At 47.3% G+C, this 23,918-nt stretch overlaps 1 protein-coding gene across 1 annotated transcript; it reads left to right on the top strand.

Moving 5' to 3' along the window:
- The first annotated feature begins 467 nt into the window (after nt 1-467).
- On the top strand, nt 468-22,474 carry LOC129053136 (cytokine receptor-like factor 2). Its single transcript, XM_054544269.2, has 8 exons — nt 468-581; nt 4,221-4,323; nt 5,810-5,976; nt 10,376-10,509; nt 14,499-14,661; nt 17,641-17,761; nt 20,186-20,270; nt 21,800-22,474. Exons 1-8 carry the CDS (start codon nt 503-505, stop codon nt 22,061-22,063), a joined length of 1,116 nt encoding a protein of 371 aa, XP_054400244.1. The 5' UTR covers nt 468-502; the 3' UTR covers nt 22,064-22,474.
- Nucleotides 22,475-23,918: the final 1,444 nt, after the last annotated feature.

Here is a 23,918-nt window from a genome sequence, read left to right as displayed (position 1 = left end):
GGGGTGGGGGAGACGTGGAAGGGAAGGGACGGGAGGGGACAGAGGGGAGGGGGACAAAGGGGAGGTGATGGGAGGGGGTTGGGAAGGGAGGGGAGGGGGAGGGGGAGGGGAGGGGAAGGGAAAGGGGGAAGGGAGGGAGGGGAGGAGAGTGGGGAGGGGAACAGAGAGGGGAGAGGGAGGGGAGGGGAGAGGGAGGGAAGGGAAGGGAATGCAGGGGAGAGGGAGGAGATGGGAGGGGGAGGGGGAGGGAAGGGGAGGGCTCAGCTCAGCAGTGTGTGTGACAGTCCTGATCCCGGATTGATGTGTGTGTGTGTGTGTGTGTGTGTGTGTTCTTGACAAGCGTATCTTTTAAAATCAACTGTCACTGTGCTTCCTGCCTGTAATCCTTTCCCTAGTTTCCTTCCTGACTTTTGAAAATCGATGGTGACCTCTGCCTATGAGTCATGAGCGATCTGTTCGTCGTAGGTCCCCGGGGACCTCACTCTCCACTCCTGTTTCAGGCATGGGGTGGTTCGTTCTGCTGTGGGGAGCTGCCGTCTTTCTGCTGGGAGGCTGGATGGCTTCGGGGCAAGTAGGCACAGGTAAGCTTTAACCACTCGCCTGCGTAAAATATCCTTTATTTAAACACCCTCTTCTTGTTGTATTTTGGTCTGTGGTTTCCTTTGCAACCAGGCACTCTTTATTTTGTAAAACTTAAACAATGAGCGTGGACGTTTCTTTTTTCTTTTTTTTTTTCTTTTGAGACGGAGTCTCGCTCTTGTCGCCCAGGCTGGAGTGCAGTGGCGTGATCTCGGCTCACTGCAACCTCCACCTCCTGGGTTCAAGCGATTCTCCTGCCTCAGCCTCCCAAGTAGCTGGGACGAAACATATTTATAAGTAAATACATGAATAATAAGTGTACTTACTGCTCCTGGAATATCCACTGCTTATATGCCCTTTCGGTGGCCAGAACTAGGAACTGTGTGTGTGCGTGTGTGTGTTTATCTATTGATTGATTGATTGGTAGATATATTCATTTTTAATCTATCCATCATGTATCTCATCTATCTTTTCCCATTCATCACCCATCCATCCACCGTCCATCCATCTATTATTCACTGATCCATCCACTAATATATCCATCCACCCATCTATCAAACGATCCATCCACTCATACATTCACCCACCCAGCCATCCATCCACCCACCCTTTCATTCACTCATCCATCCATCCACCATCCACCCATCTATCATCCATCCATCCATCCATCCACCCACCCATCCACCCATCCATCCGTCCATCCACCCATCCATCCACCCATCCATCCGTCCATCCACCCATCCATCCGTCCATCCATCCGTCCATCCACCCATCCATCCGTCCATCCATCCGTCCATCCAGCCATGCATTCACCCACACTTTTATCCACTTATCCATCTGTCTACCCATCCATCCATCCACCCACCCACCCACCCATCCATGTACACATCTACGTATCCATCTATCCATGCATCCATCCATCCATCCATCCATCTATCCATCCATCCACCCACCCATCCATGTACACATCTACGTATCCATCTATCCATCCATCCATCCATCCATCTATCCATCCATCCACCCACCCATCCATGTACACATCTATGTATCCATCTATCCATCCATCCATCCATCCGTCCGTCCATCCATCCATCCACCCACCTATGTATCTGTTCATCCATTTATTCATCCATCCACTCACTCATGCACCCACCCATCCTTTCATCCACTTATCCATCTATCCATCCATCCACCAATACATCCATCCACCTACCCATCAAACCATCCATCCACTCATGCATTCACCCACAGTTTTATTCACTTATCCATCCATCCATCCATCCATCCGTCCACCCACCCATCCATCCATGTACACATCTACGTATCCATCTATCCATGCATCCATCCATCCACCCATTCACCTATGTATCTATTCATCCATTTATTCAGACATCCACTCACTCATCCACCCACCCATCCACCTACCCTTTCATCCACTTATCCATCTATCCATCCATCCACCCACCATCCATCCATCAATACATCCATCCACACACCCATCAAACCATCCACCCACCTATGTATCCACCCACACTTTCATCCACTTATCCATCCATCCACCCATCCGTGTACACATCTACATATCCATCCATCCGTCCATCCATCCATCCACCTACCCACCCATCCATGTACACATCTACGTATCCATCTATCCATGCATCCATCCACCCATCCACCTGTGTATCTGTTCATCCATTTATTCATCCATCCACTCACCCATCCACCCACCCATCCACTTGTCTTCCACCTATACACCCACGTGTCCATTGATTCATCCATCTACCTACCCATCCCTATCTATCTGAGTCTGTTTGTCTAACTATTTCTATAATCATCTATATAATTCTATCTATCTAACATTACCATTTATCTATCTATCTGTATCTATCTATCCTCCAGATACCTCCACTTAGAACCCAACATGACAAGGTTCACTGTACCCCATCTTTCCAAACCTGTAACTCACTTCTTTGACAGTGAGAGACTTGGCCGGGCGCTGTGGCTCATGCCTGTAATCCCAGCACTTTGGGAGGCCGAGGCTGGCGGATCACAAGGTCAGGAGATCGAGACCATCCTGGCTAACACGGTGAAACCCCGTCTCTACTAAGAAATACAAAAAATTAGCCGGGTGTGGTGGTGGGTGCCTGTAGTCCCAGCTACTCGGGAGGCTGAGGCAGGAGAATGGCGCGAACCCGGGAGGCGGAGCTTGCAGTGAGCCGAGATCATGCCACTGTACTCCAGCCTGGGCGACAGAGCAAGACTCCGTCTGAAAAAAAAAAAAAAAAAAAGAGAGAGAGAGACTTGGCTTTCATTATCCAAACTATCATTATATGTTTGCTCAATCCTAAAATATTTCCATTGTCCGCGTTCGGAATTACAAATCCAGACCTCTTGAAACATCAAACCTACTGAAGTCTATGCACCTTCCAAGCAAAGATAGAAAGACTTCTTTATGGTTGGCCCATTTCTTTTCTTTTCTGTTTTTTTAATACAGAGTCTTGCTGTGTCGCCCAGGCTGGAGTGCAGTGACGCAATCTCGGTTCACTACAACCTCTGCCTCCCGGGTTCAAGCCATTCTCCTGCCTCAGCCTCCCGGGTAGCTGGGATTACAGGCACCCGCCACCATGCACAGCTCATTTTTGTGTGTTTTTAGTAGAGACGGGGTTTCACCATGTTGGCCAGGCTGGTCTCGAACTCCTGACCTCAGGTGATCCACCTGCCTCGGCCTCCCAGCGTTAAGATTACAGCCGGCTGGTCCATTTCTGTAGTTGGTGTGTGTGGTGTTTTGAGAAAGACAGTAAGGTGGATGGATGGGGACAGTTTCCGATGCCACCTTAGGTATCCACAGGGGATGTGTTGTTGGATACATGATTGATGCTCACATCTGTGCATGACACTAGTGGGTGAACTTACCTTTTGCAAAAACAAAAACAAAAAGGCAGCTGGGTGCGGTGGCTCACGCCTGTAATCTCAGCACTTTAGGAGGATGAGGTGGGCGGATCACGAGGTCAGGAGATAGAGACCATCCTGGCTCACACAGTGAAACCCCATCTCTACTAAAAATACAAAAATTAGCCAGGTGTGGTGGCAGGTGCCTGTAATCCCAGCTACTCAGGTGGCTGAGGCAGGAGAATCGCTTGAACTCGGGAGGCGGAGGTTGCAGTGAGCTGAGATTATGCCATTGCACTACAGCCTGGGCAACAGAGCGAGAGTCTGTCTCACATAATAAAAAATAAAATAAAATAAAATAATAAAATAAAATAAAATAAAATAAAATAGGCCGGGCGCAGTGGCTCATACCTGTCATCCCAGCACTTTGGGAGGCTGAGGCGGGCGGATCACGAGGTCAGGAGATCGAGACCATCCTGGCCAACATGGTGAAACCCCATCTATACTAAAAATACAAAAAAATTAGCTGGGTGTGGTGGCAGGTGCCTGTAATCCCAGCTACTCGGGAGGCTGAGGCAGGAGAATCGCTTGAACCCTGGAGGCGGAGGTTGCAGTGAGCCAAGATCGCAGCACTGCACTCCAGCCTGGGCGACAGAGCAAGACTCCGTCTCACAAAGAAAAATAAATTTAAAAAAATAAAAAATAAAATAGAGTTGCCTCACCGTGAACTTCATGTGTCTCTCTCTATCTAGGAGAAGGAGTACAGATTCAGATCATCTACTTCAATTTAGAAACCGTGCAGGTGACGTGGAATGCCAGCAAATACTCCAGGACCAACCTGACTTTCCACTACAGGTAAGTGGCCCCCAGAAAGCAAACCCCACGCCTGGGGAATCGCTCTTCTGAGCCGTCAGCGATTGGAAATACTTGAGAACAAAAGTGTAAAGCATCACACTGTGCAAGCCGGAATGTTTGTTCTGTGAAACCCTCAGCCCTCACCACAACTACAATCTCATTGCTCCAAACTTTCTTGCCAAGGGATGGCTGACTCACTCTCAAAATCACCTACATTCTTTTTTTTATTTGTTTTTATTTTGAGTAGGAGTCTCACTCCGTTGCCAGGCTGGAGTGTGGTGGCGCAATCTCCGCTCACTGCAACCTCTGCCTCCCGGGTTCGAGCAATTCTCCTGCCTCAGCCTCCTGAGTAGCTGGGATTACAGGCACCTGCCACCACGCCTAGCTAATTTTTGTATTTTTAGTAGAGATCGTGTTTCACCATGTTGGCCAGGCTGGTTTCAAACTCCTGACTTCATGTGACCCACCTGCCTCGGCCTCCCAAGGTGCTGGGATGACAGGCGTGAGTCACGGCATCCGGACTGAAAATCACCTAGATTCTTCACGGGAGATTAGCAGAGAGTTTTGTTCACCCAGAGCTCTGGGTGAACTTGAAGTCTTATCTGCTAGGCAGCCGGGGAGGGAAAGACTCAGTCTCTGAAACATTTCATACCCTTACTCGGGGCTACCCCCAACCCTGTGTCTCCCTGATGTGATTTTTAGTTTTACTTTGGCTTAGTTAGACACCCAGAAGTATGCGTGCGAACATTGCAGGAAGGGTTTTTCCAATAAATTTAGTCATGGGTGGTTGATTCTTCAGTTTGACTACAAAAGAGATAAACGGCAAAGCGTACAGAACAGGGAAATTTTAAAAGGAAGTTATTTGGAAAATAAGACTCACCGTTGGGAGACCGAGGTGGGTGGATCATCTGAGATCAGGAGTTCCAGACCATCCTGGCCAACATGGTGAAACCCCATCGCAACTAAAAATACAAAAATTAGCCGGGCGTGGCGGCAGGTGCCTGTAATCCCAGCTACTCAGGAGGCTGAGGCAGGAGAATCGCTTGAACCCGGGAGGCAGACATTGCAATGAGCCGAGATTGCACCACTGCACTCCAGCCTCAGGGACAGAGCGAGACACCGTCTTAAAAAAAAAAAAAAAAGCCGGGTGTGGTAGCTCACACCTCTAATCCCAGCACTTTGGGAGGCCAAGGTGTGTGGATCACCTGAGGTCAGGAGTTCCAGACCAGCCTGGCCCCAACATGGTGAAACCCCGTCTCCAGTAAAACTACTAAAATTAGCTGTATATGGTGGCAGGTGCCTGTAATCCCAGCTACCCAGGAGGCTGAGACAGGAGAATGGCTTGAACCCGGGAGGCGGAGGTTGCAGTGAGCCGAGATCCCGCCATTGCACTCCAGCCTGGGCGACAAGAGCAAGACCCCATCTCTAAATAAATAAGAGGTGCTCTTTTGTTTTGTTGCTAAATGGTCGTCGTTTTAAATCACAGATTCAGCGGTGATGAGGCCTATGATCAGTGCACCAACTACCTTCTCCAGGAAGATCACACTTCGGGGTGCCTCCTAGACGCAGAGCAGCGAGACGACATTCTCTATTTCTCCATCAGGAACGGAACGCACCCCGTTTTCACCGCAAGTCGCTGGATCGTTTATTACCGTAAGTATTGTAAAGCCAGCTCACCATGCCTTTCAGTACTTCCTAAAGCTTATTACCGTAAGTAATGAAAAGCAAGTTCATGCCAGCCGCGGGATCAATGATTACCGTAACAATTGAAAAGCAAGCTCAGCATGCTTTTCAGTACTTCCTTTAGCTTATTACCGTAAGTACTGAAAGGCTCATGCAAATCGCCGGATCCATGATTACCGTAACAATTGAAAAGCAAGCTCAGCATGCTTTTCAGTACATCCCTCAGCTGATTACCATAAGTACTGAAAAGCAATCTTATGATAGTCGCTGGATCGATGATTACCGTAACTATTGAAAAGCAACCCAGCATACTTTACTTCCTTCAGCTTATTACCGTAAGTACTGAAAAGCTCATGTAAATCACCGGATCCATGATTACCATAACTATAGAAAAGCAAGCTGAGTATACTTTTCAGTACTTCCTTCAGCTTATTACCGTAAGTAATGAAAAGCAAGTTCATGTCAGTCGCGGGATCAATGATTACCGTAACAATTGAAAAGCAAGCTCAGCACGCTTTTCAGTACTTCTTTCAGCTGATCACCCTAAGTACTGAAAAGCAATCTCATGATAGTCGCTGGATCAATGATTACCATAACTATTGAAAAGCAACCCAGCATGCTTCTCACTACTTCCTTCAGCTTATTACCGTAAGTACTGAAAAGCTCATGCAAATCACCGGATCCATGATTACCGTAACTATGGAAAAGCAAGCTCACAATGCTTTTCGTATTTCCTTCAGCTTATTATCATAAGTACTGAAAAGCAAACTCATGCAAGTCACTGGATCAGTGATTACCGTAGCTATTAAAAAGCAAGTTCACCATGCTTTTCAGTACTTCCTTCAGCTTATTACCATAAGTACTGAAAAGCAAGCTCTCGCAAGTCGCAGGATCAGTGATTCCCGTAACTATTGAAAAGCAAGCCCAGCATCCTTTTCACTACTTCCTTCAGCTTATTGCCATAAATACAAAAGCTCATGCAAATAACCGGATCCATGATTACCGTAACTATTGAAAAGCAAGCTTAACATGCTTTTCAGTACTTCCTTCAGCTTATTACCATAAGTACCGAAAAGCAAGCTCTCGCAAGTCGCGGGATCAATGATTACCATAACTAGTGAAAAGCAAGCTCACCATACTTTTCAGTACTTCCTTCAGCTGATTACCGTAAGTACTGAAAAGCAAGCTCTCTCAAGTCGCGGGATCAATGATTACCATAACTATTGAAAAGCAAGCTCAACTTGCTTTTCAGTACTTCCTTCAGCTGATTACCATAAGTACAGAAAAGCAAGCTCTCGCAAGTCGCGGGATCAATGATTACCGTAACGACTGAAAAGCAAGCCCAGCACACTTTTCAGTGCCCCTTCAGCTCATTACCTTCAGTTACTTTCAGTAAGTTCTGAAAATCAAGCTCATGGACCATTGGCCACTAGAGCCCAGTGCCCAGTTCCTGAGTCCAAGTGGGAAGAAACTGGCCTTCTAGGACGTTCCCTCTTACACACACACTGGTTGGGGATTGAATCTGCCCCCAGTGGGGAGACCAGATAACCCCGGGAGACTGTGATTTAAGGGAATGAATTAAAGGCCGGGCGCGGTGGCTCACGCTTGTGATCCCAGTACGTTGGGAGACCAAGGCGGGCGGATCACTTGAGGTCTGGAGTTCGAGACCAGCCTCGCCAACATGGTGAAACCCCATCTCTACAAAAAAAAAAAAAAAAAAAATTAGCCGGGCGTGGTGGCTCACGCTTATAATCCCAGCTACTTGGGAGGCTAAGGCAGGGAAATTGCTTGAACTCGGGAGGCAGAGGCTGCAGTGAGCCAAGATGGTGCCACTGCACTCTAGCCTGGGCAATTTATAAATTCATTATTTAAAAATAAATAAGGCCCGGGGTGGTGGCTCACGCCTGTAATCCCAGTACTTTGGGAGACCAAGGCGGGCGGATCACTTGAAGTCTGGAGTTCGAGACCAGCCTTGCCAACATGGTGAAACCCCGTCTCTACTAAAAATAATAAAAAAAAAATTAGCCAGGCGTGGTGGCGCATGGTTGTAATCCCAGCTACTCGGGAGGCTGAAGCAGGGAAATTGCTTGAACCCGGGAGGCAGAGGCTGCAGTGAGCCAAGATGGTGCCACTGCACTCCAGCCTGGGCAATTTATAAATTCATTATTTAAAAATAAATAAGGCCCAGGGCGGTGGCTCACACCTGTAATCCCAGTACTTTGGGAGGCCGAGGCAGGGGTATCACTTGACATGAGGAATTCGAGACCAGCCTGACCAACATGGAGAAACTCCATCTCTATTAAAAATACATAATTAGCCGGGTTTGGTGGCGCACGCCTGTAATCCCCGCTACTCGAGAAGCTGAGGCAGGAGAATCACTTGAATCTGGGAGGCGGAGTTTGTGGTGAGCCGAGATTGCGCCATCGCACTCCAGCCTGGGCAACAAGAGCGAAACTCCATCTCAAATAAATAAATAAATAAAATAAAATAAGGGAATTAATTAGAGATGCCCTCTGGTGCCCTGCCTACACACACACACACACACACACACACACACACACACACACACACAGAGGGAGCTGGAAATACTCTCTCACCCTCATCCCACTCACTGGATTTTCATTTTTTTTTTTTTTTTTTGAAAGAGAGTTTTGCTCTGTTGCCCAGGCTGGAGTGCAGTGATGCAATCACAGCTCATTGCAGCCTCCACCTCCTGGGCTCAAGCGATCCTCCCACCTCAGCCTCCAGAGTAGCTGAGACAACAGACACACACCACCACGCCTGGCAAACTTTCTCATGGGGTCTCACCATGTTGCCCAGGCTGATCTCAAACTTCTGGGCTCAAGAGATCCCCCTGCCTTGGCCTCCCGAACTTCTGGGATGACAGGCATGAGCCACCGCACCTGGCAGGTTTTCTTATGTGCATTGAGAACTGGCTGTTAAGTCTCGGGTGAGGAAATGAGGGACAAATGTAGGGAAACTCTGTTTCCAAAATGTTTATTCTTTATCCTGGAATTCTGTAAGGCTGTGGTTCTTTTTTACTTTTTTAGTTTTTAGAGGTAGGGGAAACGGATCTGTTTGAGAATCTAGTGTGAACTACAAACTCTTTATTTGCAAAATTACTTATAGATACTGGGTGTGTTTCCTGGGCTATAATAGGTCACCACAAACTGGAGGCTTAAAACAGCAGAAATTTATTCTCTCCCAGTTCTGAAGCCCACAAGTCTGAGATGGAGATGTCTGAGAGCCGCATTCCCTCTGGAGGTTCTAAGGGAGGGTCCTTCCTGCCCCTCCCAGCTCCTGGGGGCTCCAGGTGTCCCTGGGCTTGTGGCTACGTCACTCCAGTCTCTGCCTGCATCTCCACGTGGCTTTCTCTTCTGTGTCTGTGTCTCCTCGTCTGTCTCTGAGAAGGACACATGTCATTGGATTTAGAACCCTTCCTTCTCCAGTATGACCTCTTCCTAACTAACTGAATCTATAATGATCCTTTTTTTTTTAATTTTTGAGACAGAGTCTTGCTCTGTCACCCAGGCTGGAGTGCAGTGGCTCAATCTAGGCTCACTGCAACCTCCACCTCCTGGGTTCAAGCGATTCTACTGCCTCAGCCTCACTAATACCTGGGATTACAAGCACCTGCCACCACGCCTGTATTTTTAGTAGAAACGGGGTTTTAGCATATTGGCCAGGCTGGTCTTGAACTCCTGACTTCAGGTAATCCACCCGCCTAGGCCTCCCAAAGTGCTGGGATTACAGGCGTGAGCCACTGTGTCCAGCCAGATGGAAACTTTTTTTTTTTTAAGATAGAGTTTTGCTCTTTTGGGCCAGGCTGGAGTGCGGTGGCTCCATCTTGGCTCACTGCAACCTCCACCTCTGGGGTTAAAGCGATTCTCCTGTCTCAGCCTCCCAAGTAGCTGGGATTACAGGCGCCCGCCACCACACTCGGCTAATTTTGTATTTCTAGTAGAGACGGGGTTTCACCATGTTGGCCAGGCTGGTCTCAAACTCCCGACCTCAGGTGATCTGCCCGCCTCGGCCTTCTAAAGGATCCTATTTTTAAATACAGTCCCATTCTGAGTTTCTGGGGAGTTGGGATTTTAACATATATTTTTGTGGGGGACTTAATTTAGCCCATAACAGACACACAGGACATTTTCCACAGAATTTTAGAGAGTTCCTTCCTTCACAAACCTACAGGTTCTCAGAGCTCTGGTGGAAGCTTCTCCTATAAAAGTAATGAGGATGGGCGAACCCCAAGTCCCATAAGGTATTAAGGGGAGGAGGGGTACAGGCTAGAGAAAGGGGATGAGGTCAGCCTGTCACAATCAGCTCAGAGAGGAGGGATGTCGCTTCTGTTATTTCTTCTTCTCAGTGAAACCCAGCTCCCCAAAGCACGTGAGCTTTTCGTGGCATCAGGACGCGGTGACGGTGACGTGTTCTGACCTGTCCTACGGGGATCTCCTCTATGAGGTTCAGTACCGGAGCCCCTTCGACATGGAGTGGCAGGTGAGCAGGGTGGCTGCGACTCGGGGCGATGGTGGCTGAGCGTCCCCCAGGTGCGGACTGTGGGATTCGCTCTTTCATCAGACCCTGGTCCCCTCTGTCTAAACCTTCCTGAATTCCACTTCCTGAGAGAGCTCTAGTCCAGCTTAGCTTTTTCATGTTTCTCTCTGTGTCTCTGAGGGGTCTCCAGAGAAAGAGAACCAATAATATGTCTGTCTGTCTGTCTGTCTATCTATCTGTCTATCTATCTATATATCTATCTATCTATCTATCTATCTATCTATATCATTCTATTTTATCTCTCTATATCATTCTATTTTGTCTCTCTGTCTTTCTATCTATCTATCTATCTATCTATCTATCTATCTATCTATCTATCTATCATCTATCTATATCAATCTATTTCTCTCTATCTCTGTCTTTCAATCTATCATCTATCTATCTCATTCTATTTTATCTCTATCTCTGTCTTTCAATCTATTATCTATCTCTCTATCTATCTATCTATCTCATTCTATTTTATTTCTCTCTATCTCTGTCTTTCAATCTATCATCTGTGTATCTACATCATTCTATTTTATCTCTCTCTATCTCTTTCAATCTATCATCTATGTATCTATCTATCTGTATCATTCTATTTTATCTGTCTTTCCGTCTATCTATCTATATCATTCTATTGTATTTCTCTCTATCTCTGTCTTTCAATCTATCATCTATCTATCTGTATCATTCTATTTTATCTCTATCTCTTTCAATCTGTGATCTATCTTGTCTATTTCATTCTATTTTATCTCTCCCTATCTCTGTCTTTCAATCTATCATCTATCTATCTGTATCATTCTATTTTATCTCTATCTCTTTCAATCTGTGATCTATCTTGTCTATATCATTCTATTTTATCTCTCCCTATCTCTGTCTTTCAATCTGTCATCTATCTATCTATCTATCTATCTATCTATCTATCTATCTATCTATCTATTTCATTCTATCTTATGTCTCTCTCTGTCTTTCAATCTGTCATCTATTTTATCTATTAACTCTCTTGGTTCTATCTATCTCTCTATTGCTCTATCCCATATATATTTTACCTACCAACTCTCTTTTATCTATGTCCTATCAATCATCTATGTATATCATCCCTATCTCTATGTAGTTCAACTATCATCTCTATCTATATATCTATCATCTATCCATCTCTATCTATCTATGTATCATCTATCTATCTATCTACTTTATCATCTATGTATTACCTATCTATCTGTCATCTATTTATCTCTCTATCATCTGTCTGTATCATCTATCTATCTATCTCTCTATCGTCTCTCTATCATCTATGTATCATCTATCAAATCTGTCATCTCTCTGTTTTATCTATTTATCTATGATTTCTTTATCTATCTACCTCTAATCCTATCTCTATCTCTATCTCTACACATCTGTCTCTACACACAGACACACACAGACACACAAACACAGGCACACAGACACACACACACGCACACACACGCACAGACACACACACAGACACTCACACAGAGACAGACACACACAGACACACACAGAAACAGACAGGCATACACAGACACACACAGGCACACACACACACACACACACTCATGTGCTGCCTAGCGATCTTTTGGTCATCAGCAGACTGCATATATCATGGTGATCTCCTATGATTATCACACAGCTGTCCTATTCAGCTGTCCCAATTATTTTCTTCTATACCATATTTTTCCTGTAGCTTTTCTATGTTTAGATACACAAATACTTACCCTTGCATTAGGTTTGTCTGCAGTATTCAGTACAGTAACGTGCTGTACAGGTGTGTAGCTGAGGAGCAATTTACTATACAGCTTAGGTGTGCAGGGGGCTAGACCAGCTAGGTGTCTGTAAGTAAACTCTAGAATATTCTCATAATGAAGAAATCACCTCACAGTGCATTTCTCAGAACATGTCCCCATCGTTAAGCAATGCATGACTGTATATCTACTGATATGTGTGTGTACACACACATATACACACACACACATATGTACACATCTTGTATACACAGCTTATATATACACATATATACACACACATATAGATACACAGCTTATATATACAGATATATGTGCACACCTTATATACACACATATGTATACACACATATATACACAGCTTACATACACATATATATACACACATGTATATACACACCTTATATACACAGCTTATATATACACATATATGTGCACACCTTATATACACAGCTTATACACATATATACACATATACATATAGATATACAGCTTATATATACACATATATACACACATATATACACACACACATATATACACAGCTTATATACATGCATATACACACGTATATACACACCTTATATACACAGCTTATATACACATATCTATACACACGTGTATGTACACACCTTATATACACAGCTTATATACACATATATATACACACCTTAGATACACAGCTTATATATACACATATATATACACACATATAGATACACAGCTTATATCTACACATATATGTACATATACATATATACACATCTTATATACACAGCTTATACACACAAATATATACACATAGATATATACACACCTTCTATACACAGCTTACATATACACAGATATATATACCTTATATACACACATATATACACACACATATATATACACACAGCTTATATATACACACCTTATATACACAGCTTATATATACACATATATATACACACACATATAGATACACAGCTTATATCTACACATATATATACACATACATATATACACATCTTATATACACAGCTTATACACACAAATATATACACATAGATATATACACACTTTCTATACACAGATATATACACCTTATATACACACATATATACACACACATATATATACACACAGCTTATATATACACACCTTATATACACAGCTTATATATACACGTATACACACACATATAAATATACATATAAAGATATCTTATTGGTACATATATGTACAAACATATATATACAATATGTGTATAAACTGATACATAGAATGGAACATTTATCTGTATCTTTATATCCATTTATATCTGTAAAGATATATAGACACAGGCTGGACACAGTGGCTCACACCTTTAATTCCAGCACTTTGGGAGGCCGAGGAGGGTGGATCTCCTGAGGTCAGGAGTTCGAGACCAGCCTGGCCAACATGGTGAAACCCCGTCTCTACTAAAAATACAAAAATTAGCCGAGCATGGTGGCAGGCGCCTGTCATCCCAGCTACTCGGGAGGCTGAGGCACAAGAATTGCTTGAACCCGGGAGGCGGAGGTTGCAGTGAGCCGAGACCACACCACTGCACTCCAGCCTGGGCAACCGAGCAAGACTCTGTCTCAGTAAATAAATAAATACTATTTTTAAATAATAATAAAGTAAATACAGGCCAGGCACCGTGGCTCATGCCTGTAATCCCAGTATTGTTGGAGGCCAAGTCAGGAGGATCGATTGAGCCCAGGAGTTGTTGACCAGCTTGGGCAACAGAGCAAGACCCCATCTCTCTTTTTTTTTTTAGACGCAGTCTGGCTCTGTCGCCCAGGCTGGAGTTCTGTGGTATGATCTCGGCTCACTGCAACCTCCGCCTCCCAGGTTCAAGCGATTCTCCTGCCTCAGCCTCCCGAGTAGCTGGGATAACAGGTTCCCACCACTTTGCCCGACTAATTTTTATATTTTTAGTAGAGATGGGGTTTCACCACGTTGGCCAGGCTGGTCTCGAACTCACGACCTCAGGTGATAAACCCGCCTCGGCCTCCCAAAGCGTTGGGTTTACAGGTGTGAGCCACCGCATCCGGCCTCGCGGCTGCATTCTTGAAGTCAGTGAGACTGCGAACCCTCCGGAAGGAAAACTCCGGACAGACAGGTTCCGTCACTAATCATTGTGTGTGTGTGTGTGTGTGTGTGTGTGTATGTGTGTTTCTCCAGTCCAAACAGGAAAATACCTGCAACATCACCATAGAAGGCTTGGATGCCGAGAAGTGTTACTCTTTCTGGGTCAGGGTGAAGGCTATGGAGGACTCATATGGGCCAGACACATACCCAAGCGACTGGTCAGAGGTGACGTGCTGGCAGAGAGGCGAGATTCGGGGTAATGCTTGTTACCGGGCAGTGTCCCATAGCCTTGTCACCAGGCTGGAGTAGGCATAGCCACTGCCTTCCCCGGAGGTGGGAGGGGGGGTGTCCTGCCTTCCCGGGAGGTGAGAGGGAGGGTGTCCTGCCTTCCCGGGAGGTGAGAGGGAGGGTGACCTGCCTTCCCGGGAGGTGACAGAGAGGGTGTCCTGCCTTCCCGGGAGGTGAGGGGGGGTGTCCTGCCTTCCCGGGAGGTGAGAGGGAGGGTGACCTGCCTTCCCGGGAGGTGACAGAGAGGGTGTCCTGCCTTCCCGGGAGGTGAGGGGGGGTGTCCTGCCTTCCCCGGAGGTGAGAGGGGGGTGTCCTGCCTTCCCGGGAGGTGACAGAGAGGGTGTCCTGCCTTCCCGGGAGGTGAGGGGGGGTGTCCTGCCTTCCCGGGAGGTGAGAGTGGGGGTGTCCTGCCTTCCCGGGAGGTGAGAAGGGGTGTGTCCTGCCTTCGAGGTGAGAGAGAGGGTGTCCTGCCTTCCCGGGAGGTGAGGGGGGGGTGTCCTGCCTTCCCGGGAGGTGAGAGAGAGGGTGTCCTGCCTTCCCGGGAGGTGAGAGAGAGGGTGTCCTGCCTTCCCGGGAGGTGAGGGGGGGGTGTCCTGCCTTCCCGGGAGGTGAGGGGGGGGGTGTCCTGCCTTCCCGGGAGGTGAGAGAGAGGGTGTCCTGCCTTCCCGGGAGGTGAGGGGGGGGTGTCCTGCCTTCCCGGGAGGTGAGAGAGAGGGTGTCCTGCCTTCCCGGGAGGTGAGAGGGAGGGTGTCCTGCCTTCCCGGGAGGTGAGAAGGGGGGTGTCCTGCCTTCCCGGGAGGTGGGAGGGGGGGTGTCCTGCCTTCCCGGGAGGTGAGAAGGGGGGTGTCCTGCCTTCCCGGGAGGTGAGGGGGGGGTGTCCTGCCTTCCCGGGAGGTGGGAGGGGGGGTGTCCTGCCTTCCCGGGAGGTGAGGGGGGGTGTCCTGCCTTCCCGGGAGGTGAGAAGGGGGGTGTCCTGCCTTCCCGGGAGGTGGGAGGGGGGGTGTCCTGCCTTCCCGGGAGGTGGGAGGGGGGGTGTCCTGCCTTCCCGGGAGGTGAGAAGGGGGGTGTCCTGCCTTCCCGGGAGGTGAGGGGGGGGTGTCCTGCCTTCCCGGGAGGTGGGAGGGGGGGTGACCTGCCTTCCGGGGAGGTGAGAGAGAGGGTGTCCTGCCTTCCCGGGAGGTGAGAGGGAGGGTGTCCTGCCTTCCCGGGAGGTGAGAAGGGGGGTGTCCTGCCTTCCCGGGAGGTGGGAGGGAGCGTGTCCTGCCTTCCCAGGAGGGTGTGTCTGAGCAGGATGTGTCTGAGCAAGCTCAGCCTTCTGTCATCCTCCAGGGCCCCATCTGAAAGCAGCTCCTCTCCTTGAGTCATTCTCGGGCTGCTTTCACTCGGGAGAGTTTTCTTTCTTTTGTTTTTTTGAGAAACATTCTCAGCTCACTGCAACATCCATCTCCCACGTTCAAGCGATTCTCCCGCCTCAGCCTCCCGAGTGGCTGGGATTACAGTGTCCACGCCACCACGGCCGACTCAATGTTTTTATTTTTATTTATTTATTTTGAGAGGGAGTCTCAGTCTGTCTCCCAGGCTGGACTGCAATGGTGCGATCTCGGCTCACTGCAACCTCCGCCTCCCGCGTTCAAGCGATTGTCCTGCCTCAGCCTCCTGAGTGGCTGGGACTATAGGTGCCCGCCAGCAAGCCCGGCTAATTTTTGTATGCTTAGTAGGGACAGGGTTTCCCCATAGTGGCCAGGCTGGTCTCGAACTCCTGACCTTCTGATCCGCCCGCCTCGGCCTCCCGAAGTGCTGGGATGACAGGTGTGAGCCACCGCGCCCAGCCTTCAACGTATGTTTTCAGGGGGTTTGATTTAAGGTGCACAGCCATCCACAGACGAAAGCAAGCTCTCATATGCTGTAAAGACCTCCAGCAACCACAAGCCTCCAGAGGTTCCTGCCCTTACTTCCTGGGGGTGGCTGTGGGATGTGTTCTTGTCCAGAGACACAGTGTCTCTTTCCAGGATATTTTCCATAGGAATCAAAACTTGCTGACACTAACATTCATTTAAAAAAAAAAAATAGGGCCGGGTGCGGTGGCTCACGCCTGTTATCCCAGCACTTTGGGAGGCCGAGGCGGGCGGATCACAAGGTCAGGAGTTCAAGACCATCCTGGCTAACATGGTGAAACCCTGTCTTTAATAAAAATACAAAAAAAATTAGCCGGGCGCGGTGGCGGGCGCCTGTAGTCCCAGCTTCTCGGGAGGATGAGGCAGGAGAATGGCGTGAACCCGGCAGGCAGAGTTTGCAGTGAGCTGAGATCGCGCCACTGCACTCCAGCCTGGGCGACAGAGCGAGACTCTGTCTCAAAAACAAAACAAAACAAAAAATAGGCCCATCTCTACTAAAAATACAAAAATTAGCCCGGTGTGGTGGCGGACGCCTGTAGTCCCAGCTACTCGAGAGGCTGAGGCAGGAGAATTGCTGTATTAAAAATACCAGACTGGGCTGGGCACATTGGCTCAAGTCTGTGATCCCAGCACTTTGAGAGGCCGAGGTGGGTGGATCACCTGAGGTCTGGAGTTCGAGACCAGCCTGGCCAACATGGTGAAACCCCATCTCTACTAAAAATACAAAAATTAGCCCAGTGTGGTGGCAGGTGCCTGTAATCCCAGCTACCCAGGAGGCTGAAACAGGAGAATCACTTGAACGCAGGAGGTGGAGGTTGCAGTGAGCTGAGATGGCGCCACTGCACTCCAGCCTGGGCGACAGAGTGAGGTTCTGTCTCAAAAATAAATAAATAAGTAAAAGATTTGCTGACACGAATATTTACAAAAAACAAAACAAGACAAAAAACAACAACCAAGAAAAAATAAAAACACCAAAAAAATGAGGAGGATGGTTAGGGATGAGATGTAACATCATGTTGAAAACTTACAGCCGCCTTTTCGTTTTGTTTCAGATTCCTGCGCAGAGACACCAACGTCTCCCAAACCAAAGCTGTCCAAATTTATTTTAATTTCCAGCCTGGCCATCCTTCTGATGGTGCCTCTCCTCCTTCTTTCTTTATGGAAATTATGGAGGTAAGGATGACTCCTGCCGCCCGTGGGTGGAGGGATCTGCTTTCAAAATGTCTGTGAAGTAGGAAAAAAGATTAATCGCCTGATAGAGTCATTTCCCTGGGCCTCAGTTTCCATACAATGCCTACTTTTCTGATGGTGCGTTACAAGAAATTTCGGAGGGGCCAGGCACGGTGGCTCACACCTGACATCCCAGCACTTGGGGAGACCGAGGCAGGCAGATCACAAGGTCACGAGTTCGAGACCAGCCTGGCCATTATGGTGTTATCCTATATCTACTAAGAATACAAAAATTACGGCCGGGCATGGTGGGTCACGCCTGTCATCCCAGCACTTTAGGAGGCCGAGGCGGGCAGATCACCTGAGGTCTGGAGTTCAAGACTAGCCTGGCCAATCTGGCGAAACCCCACCTCTACTAAAAATATAAAAATTAGCCGGGTGCAGTAGCACGCACCTGTAGTCCCAGCTGCTCCGGAGGCTGAGGCAGGAGAATCACTTGAACCCAGGAGGCGGAGGTTGCCGTGAGCTGAGATCACACCATTATACTCCATCCTGGGTGACAAGGGTGAAACTCTGTCTGAAAAAAAAGGAAAAAATAAAATTAGCTGGGTGTGGTAGCGCGCACTTGTAGTCCCAGCTATTTGGGAGGCTAAGGTGGACGGATGGCTCGGAGTCTGGGCGTTTAAGGATGCCGTGAGCTGTGATTGCACCACTGCACTGGAGCCTGGATGACAGAGCACGATCCAGTCTCTCAAAAAGAAAACTAAAGAAGTCCAGGTAAGCTGGGCAACTTGGAGAGGGTAGCAGGAAGAATTGTCCAAGATCTAATATTGTCTTTGCTGCATCTGTCACTGAATTTTTGGCTTTGAATCCAGTCAGAGTTCTAGCCGAAACAATATTCTTTCAGACCACAGAGCGCTTTTCAAAAATGTGAGATTGAGTCATTTTCTTATTTATTTATTGATGTGTTTATTTATTTTGAGACGGAATCTCACTCTGTCACCCAGGCTGGAGTACAGTGGCGCAATCTCGGCTCACTGCAACCTCCGCCTCCCAGGTTCAAGCAACTCACCTGCCTCAGCCTCCCAAGTAGCTGGGAGGTTGAGTCATTTTCTTAGATATTTATTTATGTATTTATTTTGAGACGGAGTCTCGCTCTGTTGCCCAGGCTGGAGTGCAGTGGCACGATCTTGGCTCGCTGCAACCTTCACCTCCAGGGTTCAAGCAATTCTCCTGCCTCAGCCTCTCAAGTAGCTGGGAGGTTGAGTCATTTTCTTATTTATTTAGTTATTTATTTACGTATTTATTTTGAGACGGAATCTCCCTCTGTCACCCCGGCTGGAGTGCAGTGGTATGATCTCGGCTCACTGCAACCTCCGCCTCCCAGGTTCAAGCAATTCTCCTGCCTCAGCCTCTCAAGTAGCTGGGAGGTTGAGTCATTTTCTTATTTATTTATTTATGTATGTATGTATTTATTTTGAGACTGAGTCTCACTCTGTCACCCTGGCTGGAATGCAGTGGTGTGATCTTAGCTCACTGCAACCTCCGCCTCCTGGGCTCAAGCAATTCTCCTGCCTCAGCCTCCCGAGTAGCTGGGATTACAGGTGCCTGCCACTGCGTCCGGCTAATTTTTGTATTTTTGGTAGACACAGGGTTTCACCATGTTGGCCAGGCTGCTCTTGAACGCCTGACCTCAGGAGATCCGTCCACCTCGGCCTCCCAAAGTGCTGGGATTACAGGCAGACGCCACCACACCCAGCTAATTTTTGTATTATTTTTGAGACGGAGTCTCACTCTGTTGCCCAGGCTGGAGTGCAATGGTGCGATCTCGGCTCACTGCAACCTCTGCCTCCCAGGTTCAAGTGATTCTCCTGCCTCAGCCTCCCGAATAGCTGGGATTACAGGCAGATGCCACCACACCTGGCTAATTTTTGTATTTTATTTTTATTTTTTGAGATGGAGTCTCGCTCTGTTGCCCAGGCTGGAGTGCAGTGGCGCGATCTCGGATCACTGCAACCTCTGCCTCCCGGGTTCACGCCATTCTCCTGCCTCAGCCTCCCGAGTAGCTGGGATGACAGGTGCCCGCCACCACGCCCGGCTAATTTTTGTATTTTAGTAGAGACGGGGTTTCATCATGTTGGCCAGGCTGGTCTCGAACTCCTGACCTCAGGTGATCCACCCGCCTCGGCCTCCCAAAGTGCTGGGATTACAGGCGTGAGCCACCGCACCCGGTCTCCTGGTGGGAACTTTATGAGGACCCCAGAGGCAGGGTCCCTGGGCAGGGGGAGGATACACATGTGTCCACGTAGAAGGCCCCGCTCTGCCGTTCTTGGTCTGTCCCTGGGGTCCATGCCCTGCAGGTGCTTCTTGCCAACCCTTCCTGCGGGGCTGTGGCCGACCTGACCACACTCTCCGTCTGTATTTCAGAGTGAAGAAGTTTCTCATGCCCAGCGTGCCAGACCCGAAATCCATCTTCCCCGGGCTCTTTGAGATACACCAAGGGAACTTCCAGGTATCTGCCCTCTCCTTGTGTCTCTTCTCCTCTCCACCAAGAGAGAGAATAAAAAAGAAAAGAAAGGAAAAACAAAGAGAGAGAAAGAAGGAAAGAAAGGAAGAAAGGAAGGAAGAAAGAAAAGTGGTTTGATCTCTGCTCACTGCAACCTCCACCTCCTGGGGTCAAATGATTCTCCTGCCTCAGCCTCCCGAGTAGCTGGGATTACAGGCACCTGCCACCACAGCTGGCTAATTTTTTGTATTTTTAGTACAGACAGGTTTTTTCACCACGTTGTTCAGGCTGGTCTCAAACTTAAGTCTACCCACCTTGGGCTCCTAAAGTGCTGGGATTACAGGCGTGAGCCCCCGCGCCCAGCTTATGTGTCCTATCTGTTGATTTTAATGCTGGTCAGCTGTGTCCAAATTTCAAAGGGAAGATGGTATAAAGAAGCATGTCCAACTCTGACTTCCCATTATGACTCAAACTAGGTTTTTTTTGTTTTTTGTTTTTTTTAAGACAGAGTCTTGCTCTGTCGCCCACGCTGGAGTGCAGTGGCGCGATCTCGGCTCACTGCAACCTCCGCCTCCCGGGTTCACGCCATTCTCCTGCCTCAGCCTCCTGAGTAGCTGGGACTACAGGCACCTGCCACCATGCCCGGCTAATTTTTTGTATTTTTAGTAGAGACAGGGTTTTACCATGTTGGCCAGGCTGCTCTTGAACTCCTGACCTCGGGTGATCCACCCGCCTCGGCCTCCCAGAGTGCTGGGACTACAGGCGTGAACCACCGCGCCTGCTAATTTTTTGTATTTTTAGTAGAGACGCGGTTTCACCGTGTTAGCCGGGATGGTCTCGATCTCCTGACCTCATGATCCACCCACCTCGGGCTCCCAAAGTGCTGGGATTACAGGCGTGAGCCACCGCACCCGGCCGGCTCAAACTAGGTTTTAACTTAACTTTGAAATCACCTTGGCTGAGTGGAGAGTCCGTCAGTCTGTTGGAGGGCTTAGAATTTTATTTTTGGGGGCCGGGCGCAGTGGCTCACGCCTTTCATCCCAGCACTTTGGGAGACCGAGTCGGGTGGATCACCTGAGGTTGGGAGTTTGAGACCAGCCTGACCAACATGGAGAAACCCCATCTCTACTAAAAATACAAAATTAGCCGGGCGTGGTGGCAGGTGCCTGTCATCTCAGCTAGTCAGAGGGCTGAGGCAGGAGAATCGCTTGAACCTGGAAGGCGGAGGTTGTGGTGAGCCGAGATTGTGCCATTGCACTCCAGCCTGGGCAAACTCCGTCTCAAAAAAAAAGAATTTTATTTTCGGTTTACAAGGGTATCGGTGTCAGAGCTCCTGCAAGCCCCAAACAAGAGCTTTGTAGGGGCTTAGACCTCCCAGATGAGAGGGTTTTCCTGTTCCGTTGGGCATGGCGTTGTTTCTTGGGGAAGCTTCCCGGTTCCAGGGATGTCTGCGGTGGGTACCGTCTGTACAGATGCTCAGGACACTGTCTATGCTGTCTCCACTGTGTTTGAGCTAGAATGTTTCTTCCTGGTAGGAGTGGATCACAGACACCCAGAACGTGGCCCACCTCAACAAGATGGCAGGTGCAGAGCAAGAAAGTGGCCCCGAGGAGCCCCTGGTGGTCCAGTTGGCCAAGACTGAAGCTGAGTCCCCCAGGACGCTGGACCCACAGACCGAGGACAAAGAGGCCTCTCGGGGATCCCTCCAGCTTCCCCACCAGCCCCTCCAAGGCGGTGATGTGGTCACAATCGGCGGCTTCACCTTTGTGATGAATGACAGCTCCTACGTGGCGTTTTGATGGACACACCACTCTCAAAGTCAACGTCAGGATCCACGTTGATGTTTAAAGACGGAGGGGAGTATCCCGGGGACTCCACACCACCATGGATGGGAATTCTCCACGCCAATGATCGTAGGGCTAGGAGCCTCTGAAGAGCCGGCCTCACCGCCTCATGCAGCCACCGCGATGCTAACTTTCCCCGACGTGAGTCTCTGTGTTCAAAGGCTTGATGGCAGATGGGAGCCAATTGCTCCAGGAGATTTACTCCCCGTTCCTTTTCGTGCCTGAACATTGTCACATAAACCCTAAGGCAGGACGTCCAAAATGCTGTAAAACCACCTGCCCACTCTGTGAGTGCCCAGTTCTGTCCATGTACCGTTTCCATACCATTGGCTTCTCGGAGGATTTTTTGTTTGTTTGTTTTGAGACGGAGTCTCCCTCTGTCTCCCAGGCTGGAGTGCAGTGGCGTGATCTTGGCTCGCTGCAACCTCTGCCTCCCGAGTTCAAGCGATTCTCCTGCCTCAGCCTCCTGAGTACCTGGGATTACAGCTGCCTGCCACCACACTCCGCTGATTTTTGTGTTTTTAGTAGAGATGGGGTTTTACCATGTTGGCCAGGCCGGTCTTGAACTCCTGACCTCAGGTGATCCACCCGCCTTGACCCCCCAAAGTGCTGGGATTGCAGGCCTGAGCCACTGTGCCCAGCTTTTTTTTTTTTTTTTTGAGATGGAGTCTCACTCTGTTGCCCAGGCTGGAGCGCAGTGGCGCGATATCAGCTCACTGCAACCTCCACGTCCCATCAAATGATTCTCCTGCTTCAGCCTCGCAAGTAGCTGGGATTACATGTGTGAGCCACCGCGCCTGGCCAGCAATCTTATTTTATATATATACTATATATATATATATATATATAGAGAGAGAGAGAGAGAGTATATATATACTATGTATAGAGAGTATATATATACTATATATAGAATATATATATATTCTTTATATATAGTATATATATAGAGAGAGTATATATATAATATATACTCTATATATAGTATATATATACACTCTATATATAGTATATATATACTATATATATATACTCTCTATATGTACTATATATACTGTATATATGTACTATATGTATACTCTATATTTGTACTATATATATACTCTATATATGTACTATATATATAGATGTGTATATATATGTTAACAGTGGATAGCAATCTTATATAGTATGCATGTATATATAGATGCTAATAGTGGATAGCAATCTTATAGTGTGTGTTAGCAATGTTACAGAGTGCATATATATGTATACATATATACATATACAAATACATATACATATACATATTCAAATACATATACATATACATATATACATATACATATACAAATACATATACCTATACATATATACATATACAAATACAAATACATATACATATACATATACATATGCAAATACATATACATATACATATACATATACAAATACATATACATATACAAATACATTACATATACATATACATATACATATACAAAAACATATACATATACATATACAAATACATATACATATACAAATACATATACATATACATATACATATACAAATACATATACATATACAAATACATATACACATACATATACAAATACATATACATATATACATATACATATACAAATACATATACATATACATATATACATATACATATACAAATACATATACATATACATATACACATATACATATACATATACATATGCAAATACATATACATATACATATATACATATACATATACAAATACATATACATATACAAATACATTACATATACAAATACATATACATATACATATACA

The sequence above is a fragment of the Pongo abelii genome, chromosome X, assembly GCF_028885655.2.
Source record: "Pongo abelii isolate AG06213 chromosome X, NHGRI_mPonAbe1-v2.0_pri, whole genome shotgun sequence".
NCBI lineage: Eukaryota > Metazoa > Chordata > Mammalia > Primates > Hominidae > Pongo > Pongo abelii.
This window is presented reverse-complemented; position numbering and strand designations above follow the sequence as displayed.

What these genes read in the sequence shown, in the direction of transcription:
- LOC129053136 (XM_054544269.2), top strand. Translation starts at nt 503, where the DNA reads ATGGGGTGGTTCGTTCTGCTGTGGGGAGCTGCCGTCTTTCTGCTGGGA. An exon ending in AACCTGACTTTCCACTACAG is followed by an intron (nt 4,324 to 5,809) that starts GTAAGTGGCCCC and finishes TTTAAATCACAG; the next exon opens with ATTCAGCGGTGATGAGGCCT. An exon ending in CCTTCGACATGGAGTGGCAG is followed by an intron (nt 10,510 to 14,498) that starts GTGAGCAGGGTG and finishes GTGTTTCTCCAG; the next exon opens with TCCAAACAGGAAAATACCTG.